The 25425-nt window shown below is 39.0% G+C and overlaps 3 protein-coding genes across 5 annotated transcripts; 1 reads left to right on the top strand and 2 right to left on the bottom strand.

The window, feature by feature from the left end:
- Nucleotides 1–1291: 1291 nt before the first annotated feature.
- On the bottom strand, nt 1292–16151 carry LOC124298571 (phospholipid-transporting ATPase IF-like). Of its 3 annotated transcripts, none has more exons than XM_046750751.1 (19): nt 15617–16151; nt 7396–7500; nt 7049–7303; nt 6835–6987; nt 6453–6748; nt 6164–6378; nt 5801–6087; nt 5534–5713; nt 5022–5169; nt 4805–4947; nt 4381–4620; nt 4073–4215; nt 3745–3904; nt 2761–3069; nt 2487–2673; nt 2264–2409; nt 2033–2136; nt 1701–1920; nt 1292–1619 (listed from the first exon to the last, which is right to left on the bottom strand). In XM_046750751.1, the coding sequence occupies exons 1-19, from the start codon at nt 15617–15619 to the stop codon at nt 1542–1544; spliced, it is 3372 nt and encodes a 1123-aa protein (XP_046606707.1). In that variant the 5' UTR covers nt 15620–16151; the 3' UTR covers nt 1292–1541. The 3 variants fall into 3 exon arrangements, with proteins under 3 accessions (XP_046606707.1, XP_046606706.1, XP_046606705.1); XM_046750750.1 differs by lacking the exon at nt 15617–16151 and adding an exon at nt 13514–13646 and having other exon boundaries at nt 1292–1624; XM_046750749.1 differs by lacking the exon at nt 15617–16151 and adding an exon at nt 13514–13646.
- On the top strand, nt 11700–13342 carry LOC124298580 (2-oxoglutarate dehydrogenase, mitochondrial-like). Its single transcript, XM_046750770.1, has 4 exons — nt 11700–11811; nt 12102–12422; nt 12513–12797; nt 12886–13342. Exons 2-4 carry the CDS (start codon nt 12183–12185, stop codon nt 13087–13089), a joined length of 729 nt encoding a protein of 242 aa, XP_046606726.1. The 5' UTR covers nt 11700–11811; nt 12102–12182; the 3' UTR covers nt 13090–13342.
- A 1608-nt stretch (nt 16152–17759) lies between the features above and the next one.
- Nucleotides 17760–19773, bottom strand: LOC124298581 (uncharacterized). The gene is made up of 4 exons (XM_046750771.1): nt 19610–19773; nt 18723–19060; nt 18408–18515; nt 17760–18285 (listed from the first exon to the last, which is right to left on the bottom strand). The coding sequence occupies exons 2-4, from the start codon at nt 19052–19054 to the stop codon at nt 18003–18005; spliced, it is 723 nt and encodes a 240-aa protein (XP_046606727.1). The 5' UTR covers nt 19055–19060; nt 19610–19773; the 3' UTR covers nt 17760–18002.
- Between the last annotated feature and the right edge of the window lie 5652 nt (nt 19774–25425).

Below are 25425 nucleotides of genomic sequence, written 5' to 3'. Positions count from 1 at the left end.
CGACTAATTGGACCCTAAGGAACTCAGAAAACGCAGCGAAAAGAGCGTAGGACCAACAGGAGAGAAATGGCGAGCAAAAAAGCACCGGCTGAAAAACGTCAAAAATTGAGGTTCTCGTTTTTTGGCTGTAACTTTCGATGCGTTGATCGCAGCGTATTGGGACTGCGCCCAATCGATTTCTCTCGCAAAATTACGCCTGATTAGTGCCACAATTGATTGATTTCAGCACTTTTTAAAATCGCGAAAATTTTTGTCAAAAACACAAAGGGTTAGCCTTACTTTTTTTTTGGGCAAAAAACTTTTGGTCTCAGATTCGATTTAAATGACCCTTATTCGACCAATGGGACCCTCAGGAACTCAGAAAATGCAGCAAAAAGAGCGTGACATCAACAGGAGAGGAATGGCGAGCAAAAAAGCACCCGCTGAAAAATGATGAAAAAACAGGTTCTCGTTTTTTGGCTGTAACTTTCGATGCGTTGATCGCAGCGTATTGGGACTGCGCCCAATCGATTTCTCTCGCAAAATTACGCCTGATCAGTGCTACAATTGATTGATATCAGCACTTTTCAAAATCGCGAAAATTTTTGCCAAAAACACAAAGGGGTTAGCCTTACTTTTTTTATGGGCAAAAAACTTTCGGTCTCAGTTTCGATTTAAATGACCCTTATTTGACCAATGGGACCCTCAGGAACTCAGAAATCGCAGCGAAAAGAGCGTAGGACCAACAGGAGAGAAATGGCGAGCGAAAAAGCACCTGCTGAAAAATGTCGAAAAAACAGGTTCTCGTTTTCTGGCTGTAACTTCTGATCCGCTGCTCGCACCGCATCGGGACTGCACTGAATCGATTTGTCCCGCAAAATTACTTCGGACTAGTGCCAGAAAGACCTCATTCCAGCACTTCCCAAAATCGCGAAAATTTTTGCCAAAAATGCGAAGGGGTTAGCCTTACTTCCTTCTTCTCTTTTGGAGCCAAAAATTCATGGTCACAGATTCGATAAGGAGGAACACTAGGTGGAGGGGGACGAGGATTTCTGCACGATGAGTATAACATTTTTACAACACTTGCAGGCAATTGTAATTATATTGTATCTAATATTTTTTACACTTGTCATGTTCACAATAAATTATTTCAATTCATTTTTCGTACGAGCCCAAACTCAGTAGCTATCAATGAGGTAATCAAATTTCTGTAATCCTTTCATAATCTTCTGGTAATCTTCTTGGTAATTCAATATGAAACATAATTTTTTTTACGACAGCCTATAAATAAAATGAATCTGAGCCTGTCCTCTATAACTTATAGAATAATATTTCCACCGAGTTACACTCTTTTAATCACTTTATGTCGTTACAATGACGAAAAAAATGAAACATTTCTTCCTCAGATTGATGAAAAAAATTATATTTGTACGTTATGATTCATGCATTTATCCTCAACTTTATAAAAATTATTGTACAAAATATAAGTTGGGCAACTTGGTTTTGGTTTATTTTTTCTACGTGAGGCAGAGCATAATCAAGCTGTTGAAAATCACCTCTCGTTACGAGGCGTTCGAATTGTTCATTTCATTTTGGTGAATGAGAGTTTGTACTTCTGCGTGGAAAAATTCAGTAGTCGCCTTCCCTGAAACACGTAGGGAAACTCAATCCATTGCTGCTTTTCTATTCTGCCACGCTGTAAACCAGTGATTTGAACTTACGATTCCAACATTTCCATTGCCGTTGGACAAATCGTCGATTTCCGATTTCTGACTCTTGTGCAGATTCTTCCTTTGAACTCGCATTGGTCGATAACTGTTGTACAATACAATCGCATAATCCGGTAACAAACCGATTATCACTGTCACAGTTGTCAATAACCAGAACGTTATGGATAGGCACAACTTATTCATCACATAGACTATGTCTCCGTCGTAGACTCTGAAATAAAAAGATCAAGGTAAAGTCGACGTTTCCATTCCAGGCATCCCTCTAATAAAAGCTTCTAAATGTTTAAAAAATTTCAACAGCTGTGTGAAATTCTCATACTCACATTCCCAGCGATGAATAGACTAGCGAGAGTAGAATGAATGACAAACAAGATAATATTATACTGACTACAAAAGGAACTGTCCAATACGTGCTGTGTAACAGAAGCTGAAAGAATATTTACACATGAATATCGGGGCTCAAAATAGCTGAACTAAGTAATGTGCTCGTACGAATTTTCCGAGCATTATAAACCAATATGAGTGTCTAGGATTTTTTTGCTTCCAGTTTTCACCTTAATATTAGACACCATAATAACGACGTAGTAAATCAAGGTACTGTAGGCCCAGTGACCACCTGGGGTATTGTCGTATAAAATAGTCGGATTGATGTACCAGTAACCGAAAGGCACGAAATACGATACTGATGCATGCCATATACCTTTAAAAAAAATACATCCGTACTTAAGACATTGCACATGTTTGGAAGCACATATTTTCAGTAGTATGCATCCTTACCACTGGCCATCCACAAACAAAACTGTTTTTTTGATAGCAAATAATTTCTTTTGTACAGTTTATACAATTGAGGAAACTTTAACAGATCATCTGCTACATGGTCCTGCTCCAATAAACCGTAAAGCAGTACGGGAATCGAAGTAAATATCACATTGTAACACATCAGATAAACACTGTCAAATAACACCTGGTGGAAAAAAATTAAACGTATAAAAAATACAACACATAAATCATCGTCGAAATTGTCGGAAAATAGGCAGTTTCATTGACAAACCTGAGTAGAAAATCCACTGTGTATGCCGAAGAATATTTGCGGCACGACCAGGGTTAAATTCTTGTAGAAAAAGTACTGTGTTAAAATGCTTATACGTATGTAGTACCAGTGTCCGTGTACCAAGAGAGCCCGTCGGAGGAACATAAATTTCGCGAAAGCAAAATCGGCGCTCATGGTCGCCTGACGTCCCTCCTTTCCCATAATGCCAATACCGACATGAGCTTGTTGGATCATTGACACATCGTTACCTCCGTCACCGATAGCTGCGGTAACCGGCCGATTGCCTGACTGCTTGATCAATTGCACCATCTGCAAGAAAAAGGATTAACGATTTTCATTGGCAACTCTGCGCATCTGATCAAATAATTTCGCGCCTCCTGGATTTTACCGCGACTGATAATTCTTGTTAGTGACAGACTTCACAGCCGGGTACTACAAGTACCCGAATTTCCTTTTGTACTAGCTATAGGTCTCACAGTTACCCTTCTCGATAGACTCAAAACAATAATAGTGGGTTCGGGGTCGATTTAACGATTAATAATATGGCCACCAGATATCAAACTGTACTTCAGGGTTTATTGGACAAGCTTTATATTCAATCAATCACTAATTATTCAACGCTTGTCTCAACTTGGGTAACTTTCTAACGTTTATCCGTTCAACGCGGGTCTCATCGTGAACAGAACCGGAGTAGGCCTCAGGATGACGTGCACAGGTACCATCTCACTCAAAATCATCGGTCAGTACCTGTACTATTTTAACCGGGGACTGCAAGCCGCGCTGGTTTCCCGACACGAAAACCACCCCGGGGTAGCTTAGCTACCCCGACTAGGCCAGCCCACGCGGCTACACCAATTTTGTGTGATTTGTAGTTTACTTAAGTAAATCTAGAAAACCTAATCTCACGGTCTTACGCGTTGCGATTTTTAAGTGTAGATTTGATTAATTATAGCATAATCCCGTTCGAAAACATCGCCTACATACCTCACATTTTTGGAGAGGAGACATCCTGCAGCACACAACGGATTCGCAAGCCATCGTGACGCTTCGTAATAAGTCCGGACAGTCCCTGTATGCTGTTGTCATGCTCGCACCGTCCATTATCAACCCGAACTGCTTGTAAGGCTCCAATTCGAGTTTTTGTCTGAAAACGAAAGGTTAATTTTAGCGGAGAGATTTATTGTATACAAGAGGCATGTTGCTGTTCAACTCATAGAACATTCTCAAACTGAATAAGGAATTGGACCGATGTGACCAGTGCAAACAATGAGGAATAAAAAGAAAGAAAATTTACAGCGTACAGCTGACTTACTCGAAACTGGTGAGTGCTACGCAACAGTTTTCTGCTGTGGCCTCACCCATTAGCCTCAATATCTCAGTTCCTTTTTTGAAATGACCGCAGAGGTAAGCAATATTCTCTGCAGTCTCACCCTTATCCCCTGTTAAAACCCAGATCTGAGGACAGAAATAAAAATGAGAATAGGAGAAATTCTAAAAGATCACAAGAAAACAAAAACGGATACTTCAAAAATTTATTCGAAATATTAACTTTTTCTTAATAATCTTAGATTTAGATTGTTGCTTTGCGATTTTTACTCGGAAAGTTATTCAAAAACCTACTTTAATCCCAGCTGCTCGTAAGGCTTCTAGCGTTTCCTGGACACCCTCCTGTAATCTGTCTTCGACGGCGGTAACACCAAGAAGCGTCAAGCCTTTTTCCACCGATCTGTAACACCGTTCTACGTGGGCAGCGCGTTCTGGGCCAATAATTTGTCTAGCCCGTTCCACACTGGTCATTAAGCGATCGTAATCAGATTTGGAAATTTTCTTGAACCCGACTACAAGCGTGCGCAAGCCTCGCTAGAATTGAAAAAGTAAGACAATCAAAGAACTAAACGAAAACGAAGAAAAGAGTTATAACTGGAAAGTATTTACATTATCTTTCTTTTTCATTTTTCTTTTACTTTGAAAAGACGCTAAACAAGGTATTTAGAATTTTATTTTGGGATTTGCATTATTCTGGTCATGTCTTTAATTTTAATACCCCGGAAAAATCCTCGACGTGTTTGTTGGATTCCGCCACTTTGCCTTTTACGATTAACGGGTAAACTGATGCGTCAGCACCCTTGCAGTACAGCCATATGTCTCCAGCACCGTCTCGGACTACAACGGACATTCTCTTCCTTTCTAGAGAAGAATATACAGAGCATAGAATTTATCAATCACCATTCGAGCAAATCAGCTTATTGCAGCATACGGACCTGAAGTAAATTCAAACGTGTCCAGTTTCCTAAATTTTAGTACGTCATTGTTTATTCGTATCTCCATTTCGTCACCATTGTTCTTTTGCAATACCACTCCACATCTGGCGCTAGCTTCCACTAAGGCTTTTTCGTCCGCGGATGCTGCCTGCGAATGTTTGCAACTTATTTTTTGAAAAATTATAAATATATGTTTGCATGGAGAATGCACAATTTACAAGTAATTAATAAAAATCCCGACATATTATTAGTCCCGATAATATTTTTGTGGCATTTCAAAATATCCTCTATTTCTGGCAAGGCTGCAATTTTTTTTTCTCAATTTTTGCTCGCATCTTAGAGAGAGTTGCAATTATTTACCAAGAAAAAATTAAATCCTAAGAGTATAGTTGTGTATGGATTTAAAACTTCCTTCAGAAATTGAACTCTGTATGATGTGATCAAAGTATGAAAAACTTGTTACTGCATATTATCTGAGATTTGCAGTACGAAATTCAGTTTTACATGCTCACTTGATATTCCGGTAGATTCGGGTCCATGAGTAGCGAGCTGTTGACAACAGTAGTCTTCTTTTCCCGAAAACTTTTCCGGAATACAGACCGACGAGCTACTATACTGGCACGTTGGCTAGAAGGTGCTATGTGAACAACGTTGCAGAGGGCAATGCCAATCATGAAGTGCCAAATCTCTGGCTGCCATAGAACAGAAACGAATGATTTTTACTTCCAAAAAAAAAGGAATCACATCGTAATGAGCTTTCAGTGAAACGTTGGTCTTACCTTCCACACGGTGAGCTTTTCGGCATGAGTTTCATCGCCGTTCTCGGGAAGCAAGTGAAGACTGCCGTCACAGTCTCGTTCCAAGTAAGTCCTCCCGTCTACCGAACACCGCCTGAATACCATCAGATTTTCAGTGAGTGTACCGGTCTTGTCAGTGAACAAATACTCAACCTGGCCGAGCTCCTCGTTTAAATCGGACGTATTAGCCAAAGCCGGTTGGTCCGATTCCTCGTCGTACATTTTAATGTCCCAGGCAAAGTAAAACGAACCAAGAAATTTTTGCATCTCTAAAATGTTAGAAATAACTCGTAACACCAACTCAAACTTCCGCGGTTACGGATGTCTTCAGGGTTCAACACTCACCAGCGGTCACATACAGGGATATTGGCACAATGTAATTGTAAAGAATCGCAAAGGCCAGGGCATCAACTATGAAGGTGTACGTAGTAATGGGGTCCGATGTTCCCAAGTATTCATCCCAGGTTGGATTCAACTCAAGGAGAGCTTTCGTTAGTGCTGAAGAGAAAATTAGGACCACCAGTAAAACGATAAATATAATGAGATATTTGTTGATGGATCTGTAAAGACAACGAAATAAAACGAATGAGAACTTGAGAAAATCACGAAATCAAAGTATACTCCATTCACTCACTTCTCCGCCGTCGAAAACTTGTTTGTTGTAATTTTCGAATTTAAAGAAAGTTTCGTATCTTGTCCGGTGTAAATCGCGCAGCCGATAACGTAAGCCGTGTCCTTTACTCTCGCTCCTCGTAGCAGCAGATTATCCACGGTAAGGAAGCCAGTGTTTCTTTCATCGCCATAATTTATCTCCATCTTACCATGAAAGTTGTAGAGGTCAGCCAATGGATGCTGACAAGTAATCGTTGCCTCCAGCGATACGATATCGGATATCGACGGGGTGGAAAGAACTCTGGGAACTTGCAAGGTCTGAAAGTGTACATTGAAAGTAGAGTAAGAATGTGACGATGATTTTGGAACCGCGAAATTAAATTTCGCATCTGTGCAGTGCTTACCTTAAGATTTGTCTCACCGTCGAGATTTGACGTAGTGACGTAGCAGCAACCAGTCGGATCGCTACTGAATAGAAGTACCAAATCACAGGGTACATCTTCGTCGCAATTCACCCTCACTAGATCCCCAACTACGACGTTTTCACAATAAATATCCTGCAGCAGAACCCAACAGATTATCACGATGAAATTGTGTGTGATCTACCGTGATTCTTACCTGAACATACGAGTTACGAATAACCGTAACGAGGGCACGGTTGACCCGTTGATCAGACCGATATCGAAGCCAATCTTCGTAGCCCTGTTTGCAGGCTGTTACTAAAATTACAAACATTAAGGGTAGAGAGCTGGTTAGTGGTGATACTGGTGACTCGATAGAGATTGCTATCAAGGCTGTGATGAGGAAATAGAAATTCGCCACTCGCCGGAACTGCTCGAACAAATTCTTTGGCAAGAAATTCCATAGTGTGTACTGAAACATTAGAAATTATTAGCGTGACGTGGAGTCTTGATGGTATAGTTTTTACCCTCAATCGTTTGACATCAGAAATACAAGTCACTTACTTTGTTTGTAGCGATTCGATTAACGGGATATTCTGTCTCCTTTGGATCGTTATCAGGTTTGATAAAGATCGTCCTATGCTCTGCGGGAGTTGATGATCCGCTCCCCTGAAAGGTACGAAAGATTCTGAATTACTTTCGTGAATTCAAGAGCAAAGCGTGGTTGGATGAGTTCGTCTGAAAATTACGTATAAGCAAATGTGAATACGTTACTCAAAGTAGTTTATTTTTGCTGATTGTGGCTATCAATAATACTAATAACCAAATAACGTGTAAAGTCATCTGCTAATACGGTCTGAATTGCTGCGTCGTTGCAAACTTGCTTCACGTAACACCGGGAGTCGAAATATGGTAATACATTGTCCAAAAAGATACTGATAGGTTCTCCTACGTCTTCGAAAAAATATACATCTTCTTCGGCTCCGCTGGGGATGATTCAGCTGATTGTGATAATAATCGATCGATTCAATATTTTCCGAACCCAGCTGAGAGTTCGCCGTTTGCTCCATTTACTGGGCTTACAATCGATCTCTTTATAATAACTTATTCTAACGAAATACTAACATTTCAGGTTATTAATTACAACGGATAACGGACTATGCGTAGACGAGAATCTGGTTCTGATCCTGTTCCATCGGTGCATTCGACAAATGATTGTAGGTATTCGTATAATACGATTCCTTTGTTTTGACGAGCTTGAAGCAGTAGTCATGGTCAATCGGCGACGCGACACACAAGAGAAATTCTGTCCAACGATAGATCAAAACCTTTTTGCTTAAAGCGAGTGCACAAAAGTATTTTGCACAATGCGGGAAAAATTTATAAAATCGGTAATACTGTTCAATCTCAATGTTGACAGTGGTATACGATTGTTGTAACTCCAAAGACCGATTATTCAATGACGGGATGTATCACAAGGGCGAAAAGCTTTTCACATCGGTTAACCGCAGATCCGCCAAACCTCTGTTCAATTGTATAAACCGATTCAAAAAGAAATTCCTTGACGATTCTTTCATGAATATGAACAGCAGTCAGTACATTGACGACATGTACCAAGCTTGGCTCAAGGATGAAAAGTCTGTTCACGCTTCGTGGGCTTCCTACTTTAGACAGGCCGCCTCTGGTGCCCCACCAGATCAGCGATACTATCGTCCCCCAATGCTGCGAGTCTCGTCTCGTGCCTCAGTGACCCCTGCTAATCTTCAATTCCAGCCTACTGAACGTGAGTAAGTTTATGGCCTCAAGGTATTGTAGGAAATCCTGCACAACCATGCACACTTTTGGTACAAAAAATTTGATTGAATATCGTATGAATCAGGAAAAATATCGCCAGAGTATAGTATTCGGAAAAAAAGCGATGCTGAACTACAAGGAAAGGACTACGTGGCTGGAACCCTCGATATTAGTGCAGCCGTGAGAGCTTATCAGGTATGAATGATCATAATGATGTAACGCTCATTTGCCACTTGCTAGTCCGCGAGACTGCAAACTCTCTGGGATAGTCTAGACATCTTCTTTGCCATTTATATTTTCTGTCCGACACTTTTCGTTTTAATATACACAAATTTTTATTTTTGCCTTTTGCGTCTTTACTGAACTACCTTTTTTCTGTAACTTTATATCTGAATAATTGTTTTTTGTCATTATTAATATCCTGAATCCCAATGCCATTTAGCCACATACATTCATCTCCGCACAAGGAAATGTTTTATCAGTGATATCCTCCACCTACAGTCACGAGGACATCTGATAGCTGACATTGACCCATTGGGAATACAAAATCCTGAGTCTAAGCATTTGAGAGGAACGTCCAATCCAGCACCAGAGGTCGTTGTGCGGGCACACTTCAAAGGCATAACAGAAGTGGAAATGAACAAGGAGTTTTTCCTGGGTTCGAGCACGCACATCGCAGGAGAAAAACCAACCTTGCCATTAAAAGATATCATCATGCGGCTGAATAACATTTACTGTGGTCATATCGGCCTTGAATATGCCTACATACCAGACTTTGCAGTGGTTCGTTGCTTCGTCTGTCACTTACTTAGTTAGTAATTTCTTTATTCCGAATACGTAACATGAGAAAACAAGAATATCAGCAACAACAATTGTCGCCATGTCAGAAACTCGTGTTAGTTGAATCTTCACTGAAAGCACGTCAGAATTTATTTCGTCATTGTTGGGAGTAATCATATAGAGCATTAGCAGAAATTATTTGTGATTATTATTGGATATTCGGAAGTTAATGTACCGAAACTGGCCTGAAGCTTATGACTTGATAGCGTATCGAGCTTCCGGTGATATGAAAAATCAGTGAAGTAATTCACGCTTGATTAAAATCAGTTAGATTGGCTGAGACACAAGTTTGAGATGCCAGGTATAATGAATATTAGTACGGAGCACAGGAAGTGGACCTGGAAGCAAGTGATGCGAGCTGTCTCTTTTGAGTCATTTCTGGCAAAAAAATTTGGCAGTGAGAAACGATTTGGATTAGAAGGATGCGAGTCGTTCATTCCAGCAATGGCTGAATGTCTCGAAACCTCTTCTGAAAATGGTAAAATAAAAATGATCCATATAACGAGAAAATAAATGACTTATAAGTAAAGTGAATTTAACTGCACTACCCGAATTGTATATTATCAGGAGTTGAGACAGTTGGGATAGGCCTAGCTCACCGAGGGCGTTTGAATACTTTGGTGAACATTTGTTTGAAGCCGATGAGACAACTCTTCACTCAATTCAATCCAATCGAATTGGAGGGCTCGGGCTCTGGTGACGTCAAATATCACCTTGGTACTTACAGTCAGAGACTATTGGACAGGTATTTTGGCAATCTCGACAATTCATAAACTATGAATTTTTATGATATAACCGTATCATTTAGAACAGAGAAAACGATAAGCGTTGCCATAATGCCGAATCCGTCTCATTTGGAAGCGGTGAATCCAGTGGTTGTAGGACGCATTCGAGCCGAGCAAGTAGCCAAAAATGATCAAAAAGGTTAATCGATTAAAATCCGTGTCATCCGCATGTGCTGGATTTCGGGGGAAAATATACTCTCTGCTAATATATTCATATTACGTAAAAAGGAGCTCGGTCACTCGCGATATTGGTGCACGGAGATGCGGCCTACGCCGGACAAGGTATCTGCTTCGAAACTGCCCACTTTACAAGCCTTTCCGACTACTCGACTGGCGGTGTTTTGCATTTCGTCATCAACAATCAGGTGAGCTATGAGGAAGTCTATGTACGCGTATCAGCGACCGGTGAATCCTCTCAATTCTGCTCATTTCATTAACAGATCGGATTCACAACTGACCCAAGGTACTCACGATCCAGTCCACACTGTACAGACGTCGCTCGTGTGGTTAACGCTCCCATATTTCACGTCCATGCTGATGACCCGGATGCAGTCGTCTATTGTAGCAAAGTGGCAAGTGAATATAGGTAAATCCTTCTAACTTTGCTTAATATTTTTCAAGGTGGCGTTATGTTTTATTATTTTATTTGACCAGGGCGAAATTTCACAATGATGTAGTAGTGGACATTGTTGGTTATCGTCGGAATGGCCACAACGAGATGGACGAGCCGATGCTGACCCAGCCACTTATGTACAAACGAATTAAAGAGCTTCCTAACGTTCTTGAAATCTACAGTAAAAAGCTACTCAGCGAGGGCGTTTTTACGGAGGATGAGATGAAGGCGGTAATGAAGCTTGTTATCTGCATAAGCCACGATGTACAATGTGTACACAACGAATTTACCCTCAAAATAGTCTGAGCAAAGTCGAACATTGACATTACCCCCGAGTATGTTTCAGGAAAAAGAAAAGTTTCTACAGACTTGCGAAACGGAGTTTAAAAAGGCGCAGGAAATCACGACAATGCATATCAGTGACTGGCACGATACTCCGTGGTCTGATTTTTTCGAGAAACAAACTCCAAAAGCAAAAATTCCGCCCACTGGAATAGATTCCGAAGACATAAAAACCATCTGTATGGCAGTATCGACACCGCCAAAGGACATCGAGGTTCACAAGCAGGTACATACTTTGACCCATACCGTTAGGGAGTAGTAAATAAAAAATCGGACGGCGGCTAATTGCACCATAAGATAAAAGCACAATATACATTTTATCGTGATAGGTGATAAGAGTAATGGCTGGCCGGCTTGCTATGACGAAGGCTCGTCAAATTGACTGGGCTCTGTGCGAGTGCCTGGCGTTTGCAAGTTTACTGAAGGAAGGTCATCACGTCCGTCTATCCGGAGAGGATGTCGAGCGTGGCACCTTCTCTCACAGACAGCACATAATTCACGATCAGAGCAAGGACATGACATGGAAGAATATAATTCACAACATATTTCCGGGGCAAAGTCTTTATACTGTGTCAAATTCTTCTCTCTCGGAATACGGTGTCTGCGGTAAGTGTTCGCGCAAGAATGATGACTAATCTGCAGTCAGTCCTGGGTCTGCAAACTTTGGTCTGTCATGTTTGTTCAAGACCTAGTCCAAAAATCTAACCTTGGTCTTTAAATCGGTTCAATGCGCAGGATTCGAGCTCGGTTATTCAGCCTACGATCATAATTCCTTAACGATATGGGAAGCTCAGTTTGGGGACTTTGCCAATACCTGTCAGGTGATACAGAACTCCGAATCTCAACATCAAGACAAACCCTACGACACTCTCTTGCTTTCTATTTTTGACGTCCAGGTGATACTGGACTCGCTGTTGTGCTCCGGACAGGCAAAGTGGGGCCGACAAGTCGGACTAGTCTTGCTACTCCCACATGGAATGGAAGGCCAAGGACCAGAGCATTCATCCGCGAGATTGGAACGCTTCCTCCAGTTATCCGACGACGACTGCACCTATCTACCTGGCGAGGAACTGGGTTCTAGCGCGACAGAAACGCCTGAGGAAATAATGACCCGACAGCTGTTCAACATAAATTGGATAGTCTGTAACCCGACAACTCCTGCCAACATGTTTCACCTCCTACGGCGGCAGATACTCATGCCATTCCGGAAGCCGCTAGTCAGTACCGCCTAAGAGAAGCTGAAACTCTGCTATTGCCTGCACGACTTATAAAGTGGAATTGTTATAATCGTGTTATGCTTTCTTCAGGTGGTAATGACTCCGAAATCATTGCTTCGACACCCAGAGGCCCGGTCAAGCTTTGACGAAATATCAACCGGCACTTCGTTTCAACCCGTGATCGGTGACATCACGGCGGACTCAAAGTCTGTTAAAAAAGTAATCCTCTGTTCGGGAAAGGTATACTATGACTTGGTGGTGCAAAGGGCTGAGAGGAAGCTGGATGATACGATAGCTGTCATACGCGTAGAGCAGCTTTGTCCATTTCCCTACAACTTAGTGGCGGAGGAGGTTCGCAAGTATCCAAATGTTAAGGTGAATGAGCGTCAAGTGACCAGCGCCTCGTTTACAACATTAATTTCGTGCCGATCCAACGTGCCTTCATTCATATTTTGATATACAGTTATTAATGTGGGTCCAAGAAGAGCACAAGAATCAGGGTGGTTTTCACTTTGTGCGAGAACGGATTGCCCTCTCTTTGCATAAACACATTGATGATATAGCCTACGGCGGCAGAGCCACTTCGGCGTCTCCAGCTACCGGTAGCAAATTAATTTACCAAAAGGAATTCAACCAAATGATGGAAACAGCGATGGGCCTCGAATGAAATTGCAACGTTCAAGTAACTTTCCACTCTTTAAATTTGAACAAAAAAATTTTACTCACAGATTCATGAAAACGAACAATCATTTAATTCTGATTTTTAGAATCTAGGCAGAGACATGCAATCGGTAAACAAGTCAGACGTCAAAACCAGGCGAGATACCGTAATTTGCTAAATCATCAGTATATTGTACGGTATTAACCGTGTAGTTATAATTTAATCACAGTGATTATACACTTTTTTTTTAATAATTATGTTCGTGTAGATGGCTTTTTAGTAATACGATGTGTGATTTGGTCGTGGCTACGTACAGATCGTAATCGACTCTCTGAAATGACTAATTCGGTTTGGGTATGATGTGAATTAATTTATGAATCGCTACCATAGAATGATTGGAATGATTGTCAAGCACAGAATCGAAACTCACCAATAAACTAATGTACTCGGTATTTATGAACCAAACAACGTCACTGTCACTGCTATCCCACATTGAGCCTCGGCATCTCAACGTAGATTAACGAGCAAATAAGGAACTGAGTATCAGCTTCAATGACCACACTCGGAATTGAAAATGGTTGCAATATGTAAGCAAATAGGTTGTCTTTGAGAACAAATAACGTGCTAACGATAGCAGGCCGGAGAATACCCTGCTAAATGAATTTTCACACCTTGCCACGACGCTTTGATGCATCGCAGATATCTCATGGTCTGTCGAACAATGCCGTATCTTGTACTAGGTCTGATCAAGGGTAGAACTTGACACAAAAAAAAAATTGCATTTATGAGAGGCAGCAGAAAATTGATGTGCCAAATTATGCAAGTATAAAATTTAAATAACTAACTGCGATTAGCAACGATAAGTGGTAGTGACATTGACACTTTATCGCTTGAGGATAGTTAAGAATCGTGAACGGAAATGAGAACGTTCATATCAGTAAGTTGGTTGATATTATACAATGTGTAGAAACCTAGATTTCGCACACGAATTACGTACGTACTTTAATTTTCAATCTTATTGTCGAAAAATTGAAAATGTTCGAATTAGCAGATTTTTTAGGATTGTTAGAATTACGCTTCAAGTATTCGATCGTTCAATCATCGTCGGCCTACGCCTGTATATCGCAGCTGATATGAAATCTTTACGGTGGAATTATACTTTTTATTGTAAGTCTATACACTGCGCCGGTTTTATATCAACATTTGTTAAGAATGTTGTCATTTTTATCTGATTAATTAAAAATCAGTCAAACATATCTTAAGCAAAATGGAACTAAACATCACGTGAATTGACTATGAAAAATGAATTTTCTTGCCCGTATCAAAAGTTTCAAAACAACAGTTAGGCGTAGCATGTTTCGGTTTTATAAAAATTTCAATCGTTTCCGTTACTGCGGGATTACTCAAGTTTAAGGTATTAAAAAATTGTTCTGTTCATTTTCATCGACCAGAATTACTTTGGTAACAGTTATCTTTCTTCAAATAACTACTTGACCGTGAGTATTTAGTTTCCTGGTATCTTTTTGCACGGTGTCGATGTGATGACGATGTTAGATTGCTCGTTGAATTTTAGCCATATTTTCTTTGCAAGCTAATGTGTACAGATAAGGACATGGATATGATATATATAAGTATAGGTGTGAAGATATTGACACGTGGATGTTGAGTCAAGGTTTCACGTGCCAGAACAATGATGCATCATTTACAAATTACGCGTAATGTGTCACTGAAAATCATGTGTTTTATTTTTATTTATGTATCAAGTTTCGAGGTCTGGACAAAAATATGTCGAGCGTAAACCATTAGAGTAATATTAAAAACATGTGCATATACAGGGTGAGGAAAAAGTATGTAAAACCCTAATGTTTCGCGGGGTTCGGTGAAAAAAAAATTACCAAGCTTGAGTCTTAGGTCATTTTTAATAAAGTATTCAATGGTAACCTTTGATTTGACCTTGAATCTCATCTTCAGTCATTTTAAGATCGATTTTAACTTTTCAAATGGGAACCTCCATTTTTGGTACCAGAATCGAAAACAGCGGGAAGTTTGAGAGTCAAGGTCAAAGCAACGGTCACCATTGATTCCCTCGTTAAAAATTAACTAAAACCTAATCTTTGATCATTTTTTTTCATCGAACACCCCGATATTTCTATGACTTTCCATACCTTTACTTCACCATGTATGCATGGCATTGACTCATATTCTTGATTACTATCAGGGTGTGGAACGAGTCATTTTTATTATGATTCGAAAATCGTTCACGAAGATTGATAAGGCCTGAAAGATTTCGTGGACGAGATTTGCAATTTAGATAGCCGTAGATGATTAAATAATGTAAAATGTATCGAATCAAACGTAGAAAATCAAATAAGCTCTAAAGAAGCAAAGAAATTGTTAACGAAAAATAAATAATATGAATAGGCGGATGAGTATTGAAATACCTGCACATAACTATTCCAAATCTGCGGAATTTCAAAAATTTAGAAATTGCAATCATTACTGATAAAAATGGTGTATATCACAACGCACTTACCATTTGAACAGATGAGTGTTTCTACGGCACCAACCTCGTTTTTTAATTTTTATAAGGGAATTATTTCCGGCACATTTCATTCGGAGTTAAATTAAAAATAAATAAATAAATGATGAAAATAAACTCGTTGTTACTAGTCCCGTTTTCTTCTTCAACTACGCGTGTCCTACGAACTTAGTTTACAGTGAAACTGCATCTCTGATTTATCACACGTCGCAAACATAATTTATAATACGCTTCACTTGGGTCAACTTTGCTTATTTGACTATTGATAATCGATTACGATCGTAACTTATTATTATCATGCAATGCGTGACTTTTAATTAATTCCTATATTGAGTCCATTGACCGAGACACAACACCAGGAATCAACTGCGTTGGGTAATGAAAAACTTTTTGAATCTGGTTGACAGTGAATCGATTGCTATTATCAACTAACGCGAGAGACAGAATTCTCACTCACGACCGTAACTAAGTTTCCTAATCTTTGGCTATCTAACGTCACGGTATACCCGCCCTGATAAGATTTGAATTTGTTGCTAGCTATTGGCCGGTGAGTTTAAGTTTTTTCGCCAACTGCATCCGTAGCTATGCCGCGCAGCCAGGTCACAACACAATTCCCGATGTAACACTATCACGAGGACTAATTTTCATGTTCTTATAATATTTGTAGAATCTACGTGTGCGCCAAACCAGATCCTGCCAGACTTCGACTGAGGAAATTTCATGGCGTACATCCAGTGTACTTCCGTCTGGTTATCTAGTTCCGAAGTAACCGCAAGTGTTACCATAAATTGCCTCGTTTCAAACGAGTGATTTAACTTACTAATTGAAATTCATGGAAATGAATTTAAGGAAATGGTCCGGAGAATTTGAGTCTCGTGAATCGTGTTATAGAAGATTGGTCGTATTCGTCATTTAATCATGATTAAATGTTGGGACTACGTGAACTTATTGTCGATATTCTTTCATTAATATACATTTTTAAATTGTGCATGTATGTACCTCCAAGGTATGGGATATATTTGACAGGTCGAAATGGATTGACTGTCGATCAAGAACACGGTCTTACATAGACCGTGATCAAGAAAAGAGATATGACGCAGTTTATAACCACGTGACATCGTATAAATATCATGATAAGAGATCGACTGTGCGTGATAGGTACAATTCAGATCCCACTTGCCCAGTAAACAATGTTTAATCTTTGTTATAAAACATAACGGAAATTTATCCCGAGCACTTGTGTTTGGTTCTTAAAGACACCTACGAATAGCTAAGGTTGGCTTTTACTCACAATTCATTTCCACGATACCGTTTAAAAATAGCCTGTGGGTAATCTTCAATTCCGCAATCACCATAAAGATCCCAAAAATCGGAATGTGTACAATACAAGGGATTGCGGTCAGACTGCTCGTTGAAGTCGCGCGGTGAACTGCATGTTATGAAATAGTGCTAGTACCGTGATGGGCTCTACACTGCCCTCATGGAGCAATATCATGCAGTATTTCTAATCCAGGATTGCCACTATTATTTCGTTACAAAATAGCTCGACTTTGCCAGATTTTCCAGTCGTAGAATTTACGTGTTCCAGATAGATAATATTCCTATTTCTTCATTTAAACAAATTTAACACAGATACAGCGCGTTAAAAACTACACTAGGATGACGTCATAAATGTTAGAAACAAATATTCTACTTGCTAAATTCAAACTGTTTAATGAAAAATTTAAACTATTTCCGATAAAAATTTTCTGTTAATTCACTCCAGTCTGCGGAAAATTTTATCAATATCAACAAAATATTGAAAAATGTATTGTTTTCAAGAAAAATGATAAAATTCCCAGACTTTTCCCGGTTTCCACAAAGCGTGTCAAACCTGTAATCCCAATTCGTTCTTTCAAAAGTTACCACATATGATATCAGATAAAACTGAAACAGGGTTGCAAAGAAATTCGTAATACTTTGTAAGATGTTTTAACTCTGTTTCCTCTTGAGTTTTACTAATTTGGAATTGATAAATAAAATTGTAAATTTAGTAATTAAGAAGTAGCTCGTTTTACAGCTCATTAAAAAACTTACCGCATTTGTCCTAATGACGAAATATATCATCACGGAAAGTTAAATAATAAGTATCAGCAAGTACGAAAGATAAATATGTATTTAAATTGGTTCACTTATGCGTAATTAACATTAGACTATTCAAATTGTAAAGAGAACAATGGATAATTCAGAGGAGACGAAAATATTTATTATAACGAGATCGAAACGCAATTTGCAGTTGTTATTCCTTTTCGGGTTTAGTTTCAAGCTCACCCTCATACTCAGAATGCGATTTAGACTGGAAATCAGGTTTGGACTCAATCTCAAGCTCATTGTTAGATTCCTATTCCGATTCAGAAACAGAATTAAGTTCAGGCTTGATATTCTGTTTCAATTTATTGTTGCTTTTGTTCGTTTGGTCAAGATTTTCAAATTTATTTTCATTTTGTTTGCCATCTTTGTCGTGGATACTAAGCTTCTTGCCTCTAGTCCCCCGTTTTCCCGTCTTTGACGCTCTATTGTCAGCACGGAGGAATAGTGTATTGCCATGAACAAGTGGCCAATCCTTCTGCTTTTTCAAATATTGCCTAGCAGACTCTAAGCTATCCATTTTAACGAACGCAGACCTGAAATCACGTACAGATTCATTATTTGCCGTTGGAGTGATACACAACTATCAACTTTGGGACATTCAACTGTTAGATACTTATTGCCTGTAGTTTTTTACGAAATTTTATTCTATGCTGACCTGAGACCACTTGAATTCAATGCCAGCATACCAACAGATGTGCAACCCGGAAATGCTATCTTCAGGTCTTCTACTTTCGTCTTAGCATTTATGTTGGACACAAACAAGCTACGATTGAAATGAAAAGTTATTCAGATATGATTCATTAATAATTGTTCATTTAAAATATGTCAGTGGCATGAGATTCAACCAGTACCATACATCGTTATATTTTACATGCAACATCGAAACAACATACGAGTTTTGCTAAAACTTCGCATGTCAGTTGAATCTTTTAAACCAGTAATGAAAAACTAATTTCAAAATGCTGCATACGTCTGCGTTATTTCGGGTATAAGCGGCGGCTTGGGCTGTGGAACTTTAATCTTCTTCCTGCTGGGTTTATTTTCCATTGGTTTTGTCTTAGGATTGAAGGCGATAACGCGTTTACCATCTACTGTCTTTTTCTTGACATGCTTCAAGGCTTTTATCTTCTCTTCTACGGTTGGAAATATCACGTGACACGATCTTGACGACTGTCTTGGTACCTTGACTTTTGCATCCCCTTCGAAAAGAGCATGCACTTCTTTTGTGTTGCGGATCGTGTGCGGAAGACGGACGTACAACGTCCTGGAACGCTCCTCTGTAAAGTCTCTGACTCTGTACATGTTGTCCTGAAATTGAATGGAACAGATAATGATTATCGTGAAGTACATGCAGAGAAAAATTGACTGGTGAACTGTTTTGTTTCTTTTAGTCTAGCTATAAATTTGTCTCGAGAAAATTTCGATTTCTTTCCAAGCCACATTTCATCCACATCACAACAAAAACAAAACTTTGGGGCAATTAGAGTTTGTGCTCAACAGCTTTATACACAAAATTATTAGAAATTTTATATCTATTATACGTTTTTGTAGTTGCAATTTTTTTTGTTGTGCATTTATAGTTTAACAGTTTTTTACGAGTCAAATGATTAATGCAGTTCCTGTAGAGTTTATGATTGATTAGGATTTTTCTAATTCATTTGAAGGCATGCAAATTCTTTATTTTGTGAAATCGAATACAGTTTTCTAGCAATCTCCAGTAAACATGTGTGAACGTAAACAAGCAACGGTTACTTTCAGAAAGACATAAACCATATTTATTAAGTTGTCGCATTCACATTTTGCAATTTTCGCTACTTTGCATCTAAGAAACAGTCGAGGAGGGAATGTACTACTTACCCCAACTAAAGATCAATCAATTAAATATTGCTCGAGTTAATGGTTAAATCAGTAGATCGAAAAACACCGATATCGGAAACACGTGTATACTTTGTCGTCTCTTCACATGCTCTCCACATGACCATACAGCAGCGCTTAATTCCATAGACTACGGAGAGGTAACGAAGGAGGATCTGCCTGACGAAAATCCAACCAATAAATCGTGACGTCATGACCAAGCCGCCGCGCCTCCTACTGACCGACGGAAATTACCTTCCTACAGTCCTACTATACCGTCTCACGCCCTTGTAAATAAAAAGAGATTAAAACACATCAAAACAGATTCGCTTTGAGGTCCACCGATAAAAAATTTACAAGAAAACTGCTTGTATGATGCGAAAATAAACGAGATTCGTTATTTAATTTTTGGGAAGGAATGCCTGTGATGTAATTTATTTCTTCCAATTTTTTTGTATTTGAACTTTAACGCAGTTTCAATTCGATCTAATTTATACTGTATCCATTTCTATTTGATTTTTTCTGGACAAAAGTTCACTTGCAACGAATGACATGATTTAAATAATTCACGTTCTATACGTTTCCGTTTGAATACCATAACGACTTGAATACATAAGAATCCGTGAATAGCGACAGCGTCTTTATTGTGATTCATTTTGTCGTAATTCCCAATTTTATGACACTACTTGAAAAAGTCCCATTTATACGCGACTCGATGTAACGCCAAGGTTATTGAACACCAAAAAAAAAAAAATCGAAAGCTGTCCCGGACACTATCGGGACACTACAGCCTCCGTTCCGGAGTCAGGTCACCAAGGACCTCTTGCGTCATCGATTCAACGGGTTCATAGGATAGAGAGCAGTTGTTACAGTCGCAGAAATCTTTCAATCTTATCTTAACACCCCCCTCGTATTGTTGTTAGTTGGAAACCGAAATCTACTTAACTGTCTCGAGCACTTCTGGTCGTCACCATGTCTAGAACTCGAATGAAAAATCTGAAGCCCAGCGCGCTACCCCCAGCTCGCTTCGTTTCTGCCCGATTGTAGCGCCCGACTCCAGTGGCTAATCCTAGAAACTTTTGGTACCGCGTATATAGCTACCACAACAAAAGTATTTTTATTTTCTGATTTTAACTAAACAATTCTTCCTTTGTATTAACATGAATGTGGATATAAATTTTTATACATATATATATTTTTTTTTGTTTTCAATAAGGTTGATTTTAATTAGGTGGTGACAGAAGCTGTTTAAAATTATACGACCTCAAATTTTTAAACGATCATCAAAATAAATATTTTTACTTTCTCCAGGTAGTAGACTTGCAATAACAAATCTCTCAACAACGAGTAGGTAGAAAACAAAAACTTCGCCACATGCGGAATCATAACTTTATCGAAGCCAACTTGCACGCAACAATTATAGCGAGGCACGAAAACTCCTCTTCAATGTTTGCAAACTGTTCTAATTCTGGTAACTTACTTTACTTTGGGTGACACGTTGGCGAATTTCGTAATAAGCTGATGGTAAGTGTGGTATCAACACTGAACAACCTGCTTAAACAATGCAATCTAGGTTTCTGAGCGTAAAAGTTGGTACCTCTGCCTGCGTTGCATGAAAGCGAATGACGTTGCGGGAAACTAGCCACTAACGAACAAGTTTCGATCGGTTGGAGCGATCTGCGCAAAGTGACTGCGCACACTGAGGTCGATTTTACGGAATTGCTGTCGCTCGCAAGATCAGGCGAATGATTGTGATGTAGCGAAAGGGATCCGTAAGCACCGTATGTGATAGAATGGTAGCATCCAGCAGTAGCACCCTATATTTTCTTTTTTTTTTACTCTTTGATTCTCGATCAGGAAACCCCATATTTACTGAGTGGCGTATTCATGGTTTGACCTCTATATCACTATTCTTCACGAGGATTATAAACGGAGAGACGTATTATAATGCGATGTCACTACCCATAAGAATACTAGGAGGTAGGCCGACGGATGGTGGGCGCGTACGTTACAGAGTTAGGAGATGCAAGAGAGATATTTATTATTCATTTAGTTTCTAAAAAGGAACATCATTTGTTATTGTTCATCTGCGTACATAGTAATGATTACATTTTTCGCTTTTTAGTAATTGATTATCCTTTTATTCTGAAAGTAGTTTACTGCTTACCATTTATCGCACGTATAATAAGCATAATCCATCCTGCGATCATTGAAAATTGAAATGCATCTAACATATGAATTAGATGTAAAATTGAATTAAAATTATTCGGAGTAACACTTAGAGTTGGAAGGAAGTCTTAAAGGTTACATAACAAATAAAAAACCATTTTGTTCCAAAACACTTGCGTGTGCATTCAGGTATTATAGATATTGTATATACTTATACACATACATATTAATAAACTATGTCAAGTTTGTCATAATCATACACCGAACAGAGAAGAATAAACATTGTAGTATTTACAGTAAGTCAGTATAATAAATGAGCCAAGGTTTTCACAGTAGTTATGTGCACATAAATATTATGACTCGTATGTCTATACATTACATATAATTTATATGTATGTGTAGATATATGAGGAGTAACATAACTGGTGAAACCTATCCGGACCATGCGAAATGCAAAAGTAAGATCGTCTTGTTGTTTTGCCATTTTCATTGAAATTGCGTAGGAGTACCCTCAATACATCGTTATGATTGTTAATTAGCTTGTGATTTTCTCTCCGAGCACTTATACTCAGGTACACTAGGTAGAAGGTAAAAGGAGAACTATATTCATTGAAAAATTCCACCCGGAAAAATTATTCTTTTGAAAAATAATTTGCTGTTTCTTTATTGTATTTATTTACAATCTATTATTTTCGAGATGGCTTATTATAGCTTGATAGCTGAGGTTAAAAAATGTACGATCCCTGATTACTGATAAGTAGAAAAAGTCGGGTAAGAATAAAAACCAAATCATAGGAAATGGAAAATTCGAAGACGTTACACTACTGACTGCAGGCTGTTAAACGAATGCTGCAACATGCAGCGGGTTACTCATACTATCCGAGAAGGAAAGTGAAACCGTCCAAGACTTTCTCGACTATAGTTAGAACGCTTAGCATGCCCGTCGCGTGTATGTAAACAGGCGGCTAGCACCTGAACGAACGTGTTGTACCAGAGTCCGGAATGGTCGTCTTGCAATGAAGCATCGCTTGGACAGTGTGAAATCTTACGTAATTCCTAAGATACATATGCCTATAAGCAGTGACAAATTAATTTTAATTAATTAATTAGTTGCAGACAATATAAATTACTCAAATAAAATTCTATATTTAATAATTATAAAAATAGTAAATCAACGTTCTTCTTTTCCATATTGAAAGAAAAAATAATTATTCAATCCTATAAAACAAAAATCTAACAGCTTGTACGACGCTTTTGGTGATTTGCGTAAAATGATCAGCTGATAAGAGTTTTCGACGCCGTATTACTTTGCCATGATCATTATACATACATCTCATCTCACAAAAGTCAATTCAGCACTCGGCGTATATAATTAAGAATCAAGAACTTCAGTAATGTATTTTTTCAAAAGCTATATTTCTCAACAATTTTTCACATGACACAATTATATTTTACATATCACGTCCATGATTTGCACGTATATGTCCGTCTCTCGGCCTCGTGGGTGGATCACGTGTAATAAGTCACCATAGATTTCGCAAGGAAATACGTAACCAAATTACCTTAACAGCTATAAAGTTGATACTAAGAAAGAGTGAGCATCCACTCCTGCCAATTAGAACAACGTATAACGCGAACTTCTTGTACCGGTTAAAAATCGGGTCAAGACAAACCGATCTCGGATTAGCAATGCCGGGAAATTCCGCCTTGCGAAATAGTCTTTGCAGGTACAATCGCAATACCAAGGAAATACCCGTTACGCAATCACTATAATATGATCAGTAATCATAATTCAGCGCTGCAACGCACCGGTAACTAGAACACGCACCCCACGCATTTATGCCCATCACACGAACCAGGTCGCAAAAATTTTGCACGCATGAAGAATTTGTCATTTTTCATCCTGGTTAAATGACCAACTTGATTTCATTTTTGCCTGCAATACCTTTCATTCATACTTGTGAGAGAACATCTGTCGTTAAAAATTAGACTATCTAAAATAATTTTGAAAATTTCTGGTCATCCCGTATATTCCAATTGACAGAATGTTTAAAGAATGTTATCAATTTCCATTCTACTCTTCAGAAAAGTTCCTATTGCTGTTCAGGAAAGTATAACACTTTTGGATAACGTCCAAATATACTATACTGGTGTAACGATTTTTATGGAAGAAAAACTGAGAAACCTGATTTATGATCAATTAAACTAGTATTTCAACCTAATGTGATGTGCAGAGTTGTAATTTTTCGGATCACGTTTATTTCGGTATCGATGATGCATACACTACAATTTATAGATGCATGTCAGATGTCTAAGCCAGTTGGGGTCAAATTTTTTATTTTCTTGCTTCGCAAAAGTAATATTCATTTATTTATTAATTATTGTAAAGAAGCTGCAGGGATAGTGATTTTCATACTAAAAAGACATACGTACAAATACTTCGGATTTAAACGTTGTTCTCGAACTTTTGAATGTGTTTCCCAACAAGAAGTTCAATACAATTCGTCAAAGCTCAAGAATCTCGAAAATTATTCAACACTAAAGCAATTGAAAAATTTCCTAATTTAGGTAAATCCGAGTCTAGAGTGATGAGGGATGATACTAACTCAGATTCCATAGTTAATCTTACAAAAGCAGTCTTCCGTACAATAGATTTTTTGGTGATTGAATGATTGAAAAAAAAGTAACAGTAAAGGACGTGTATTAAAGTCCTATATATAAGATACCAAAATGCATATTATACGTCCATACCTACGTAACATTGTGCGTACGTCTGATCGTTTTTCTGCACTATATACAGAGCGTTGCACGGTTACGCGTTTGAGATAATGTTACGGAGTGGTAAACCGGTCGTAAGTAACTTCGTCAGCACATCCTCCAGTGCCTAGATCACTTTCTCCCGGAACCGGTCAGCCGAAATGCTGCACAAGGTAGGTTCCAACGGCGTACAACAACCGAGAGGGACTTGAGTTCATGCTACATTGCACGACAATATGAAGCAGGATGCGTAACAGTATTTTACCAGAATGTGTACAATATTTTTTTTGCAAAATTCCGAGTCGCAAAAAGATCGCATTTATCGTCAGTTGTGAGACCTATGTATGCGCGCAGTGAACGTTCATATACCAAGGCATGTGAGTATTCGTGTCCAGTTCTTGGGCCCGTGCCTTTACGATTGAGTCGGTATGATGTCAAGGTTGCGGATGTGGAAGATGGCTGAGGTAGAGATGGGTACGAGGTTGAGGAGAGGAAAAGAAAGTGCAGCCAGCGGGACGAAGACAAGGGGAAGGATACGCAGTTCACGAGTCACGCTTCCTCCGGATGCGAGAAAACTCGTTAAACCTACCCAAGAAGACTCGGGCTGCAATCACGAGTCCCGAACTCCATCGATTACGATCCTTAACCGTCTCTCTCAATTTCGTTCTGCTACGATCGCAATCGAATGATGTTGAAATATGTCACGGCTAATTAATTCCATCTATCATACCGCGAACCAGGACTTGAAAATCCAAGACAATGTATACATTACGCGATTATTTCACCGGGTCATTGAATATATTTGTACACTGCATCATTTCTTCATTCGAACTTTCCTTTTCTGCGAATAGGATCCTCTGCACATACCAATCACTATAATTGTGTTCGACAGG

Source organism: Neodiprion virginianus, chromosome 2, assembly GCF_021901495.1.
Source record: "Neodiprion virginianus isolate iyNeoVirg1 chromosome 2, iyNeoVirg1.1, whole genome shotgun sequence".
Taxonomy (NCBI): Eukaryota; Metazoa; Arthropoda; class Insecta; order Hymenoptera; family Diprionidae; genus Neodiprion; species Neodiprion virginianus.
The sequence above is the reverse complement of the archived record's forward strand: the minus strand, read 5'-3'. Positions and strand labels throughout refer to the sequence as shown.

Coding starts and splice junctions, on each gene's coding strand:
- LOC124298571 (XM_046750749.1), bottom strand. CDS start 13,576: ATGTGGGATAGCAGTGACAGTGACGTTGTTTGGTTCATAAATACCGAG. Junction 4,216..4,380: donor TACGAGCAGCTGGGATTAAA/GTAGGTTTTTGA, acceptor TTCTGTCCTCAG/ATCTGGGTTTTAACAGGGGA. Junction 2,410..2,486: donor TTGTTTGTGGATGGCCAGTG/GTAAGGATGCAT, acceptor TTTTTTTTAAAG/GTATATGGCATGCATCAGTA.
- LOC124298580 (XM_046750770.1), top strand. CDS start 12,183: ATGGAAGGCCAAGGACCAGAGCATTCATCCGCGAGATTGGAACGCTTC. Junction 12,423..12,512: donor TGCCATTCCGGAAGCCGCTA/GTCAGTACCGCC, acceptor TGCTTTCTTCAG/GTGGTAATGACTCCGAAATC. Junction 12,798..12,885: donor GCAAGTATCCAAATGTTAAG/GTGAATGAGCGT, acceptor TTTGATATACAG/TTATTAATGTGGGTCCAAGA.
- LOC124298581 (XM_046750771.1), bottom strand. CDS start 19,054: ATGTACAGAGTCAGAGACTTTACAGAGGAGCGTTCCAGGACGTTGTAC. Junction 18,516..18,722: donor ATACCCGAAATAACGCAGAC/GTATGCAGCATT, acceptor TTTCAATCGTAG/CTTGTTTGTGTCCAACATAA. Junction 18,286..18,407: donor TTGAATTCAAGTGGTCTCAG/GTCAGCATAGAA, acceptor ACGTGATTTCAG/GTCTGCGTTCGTTAAAATGG.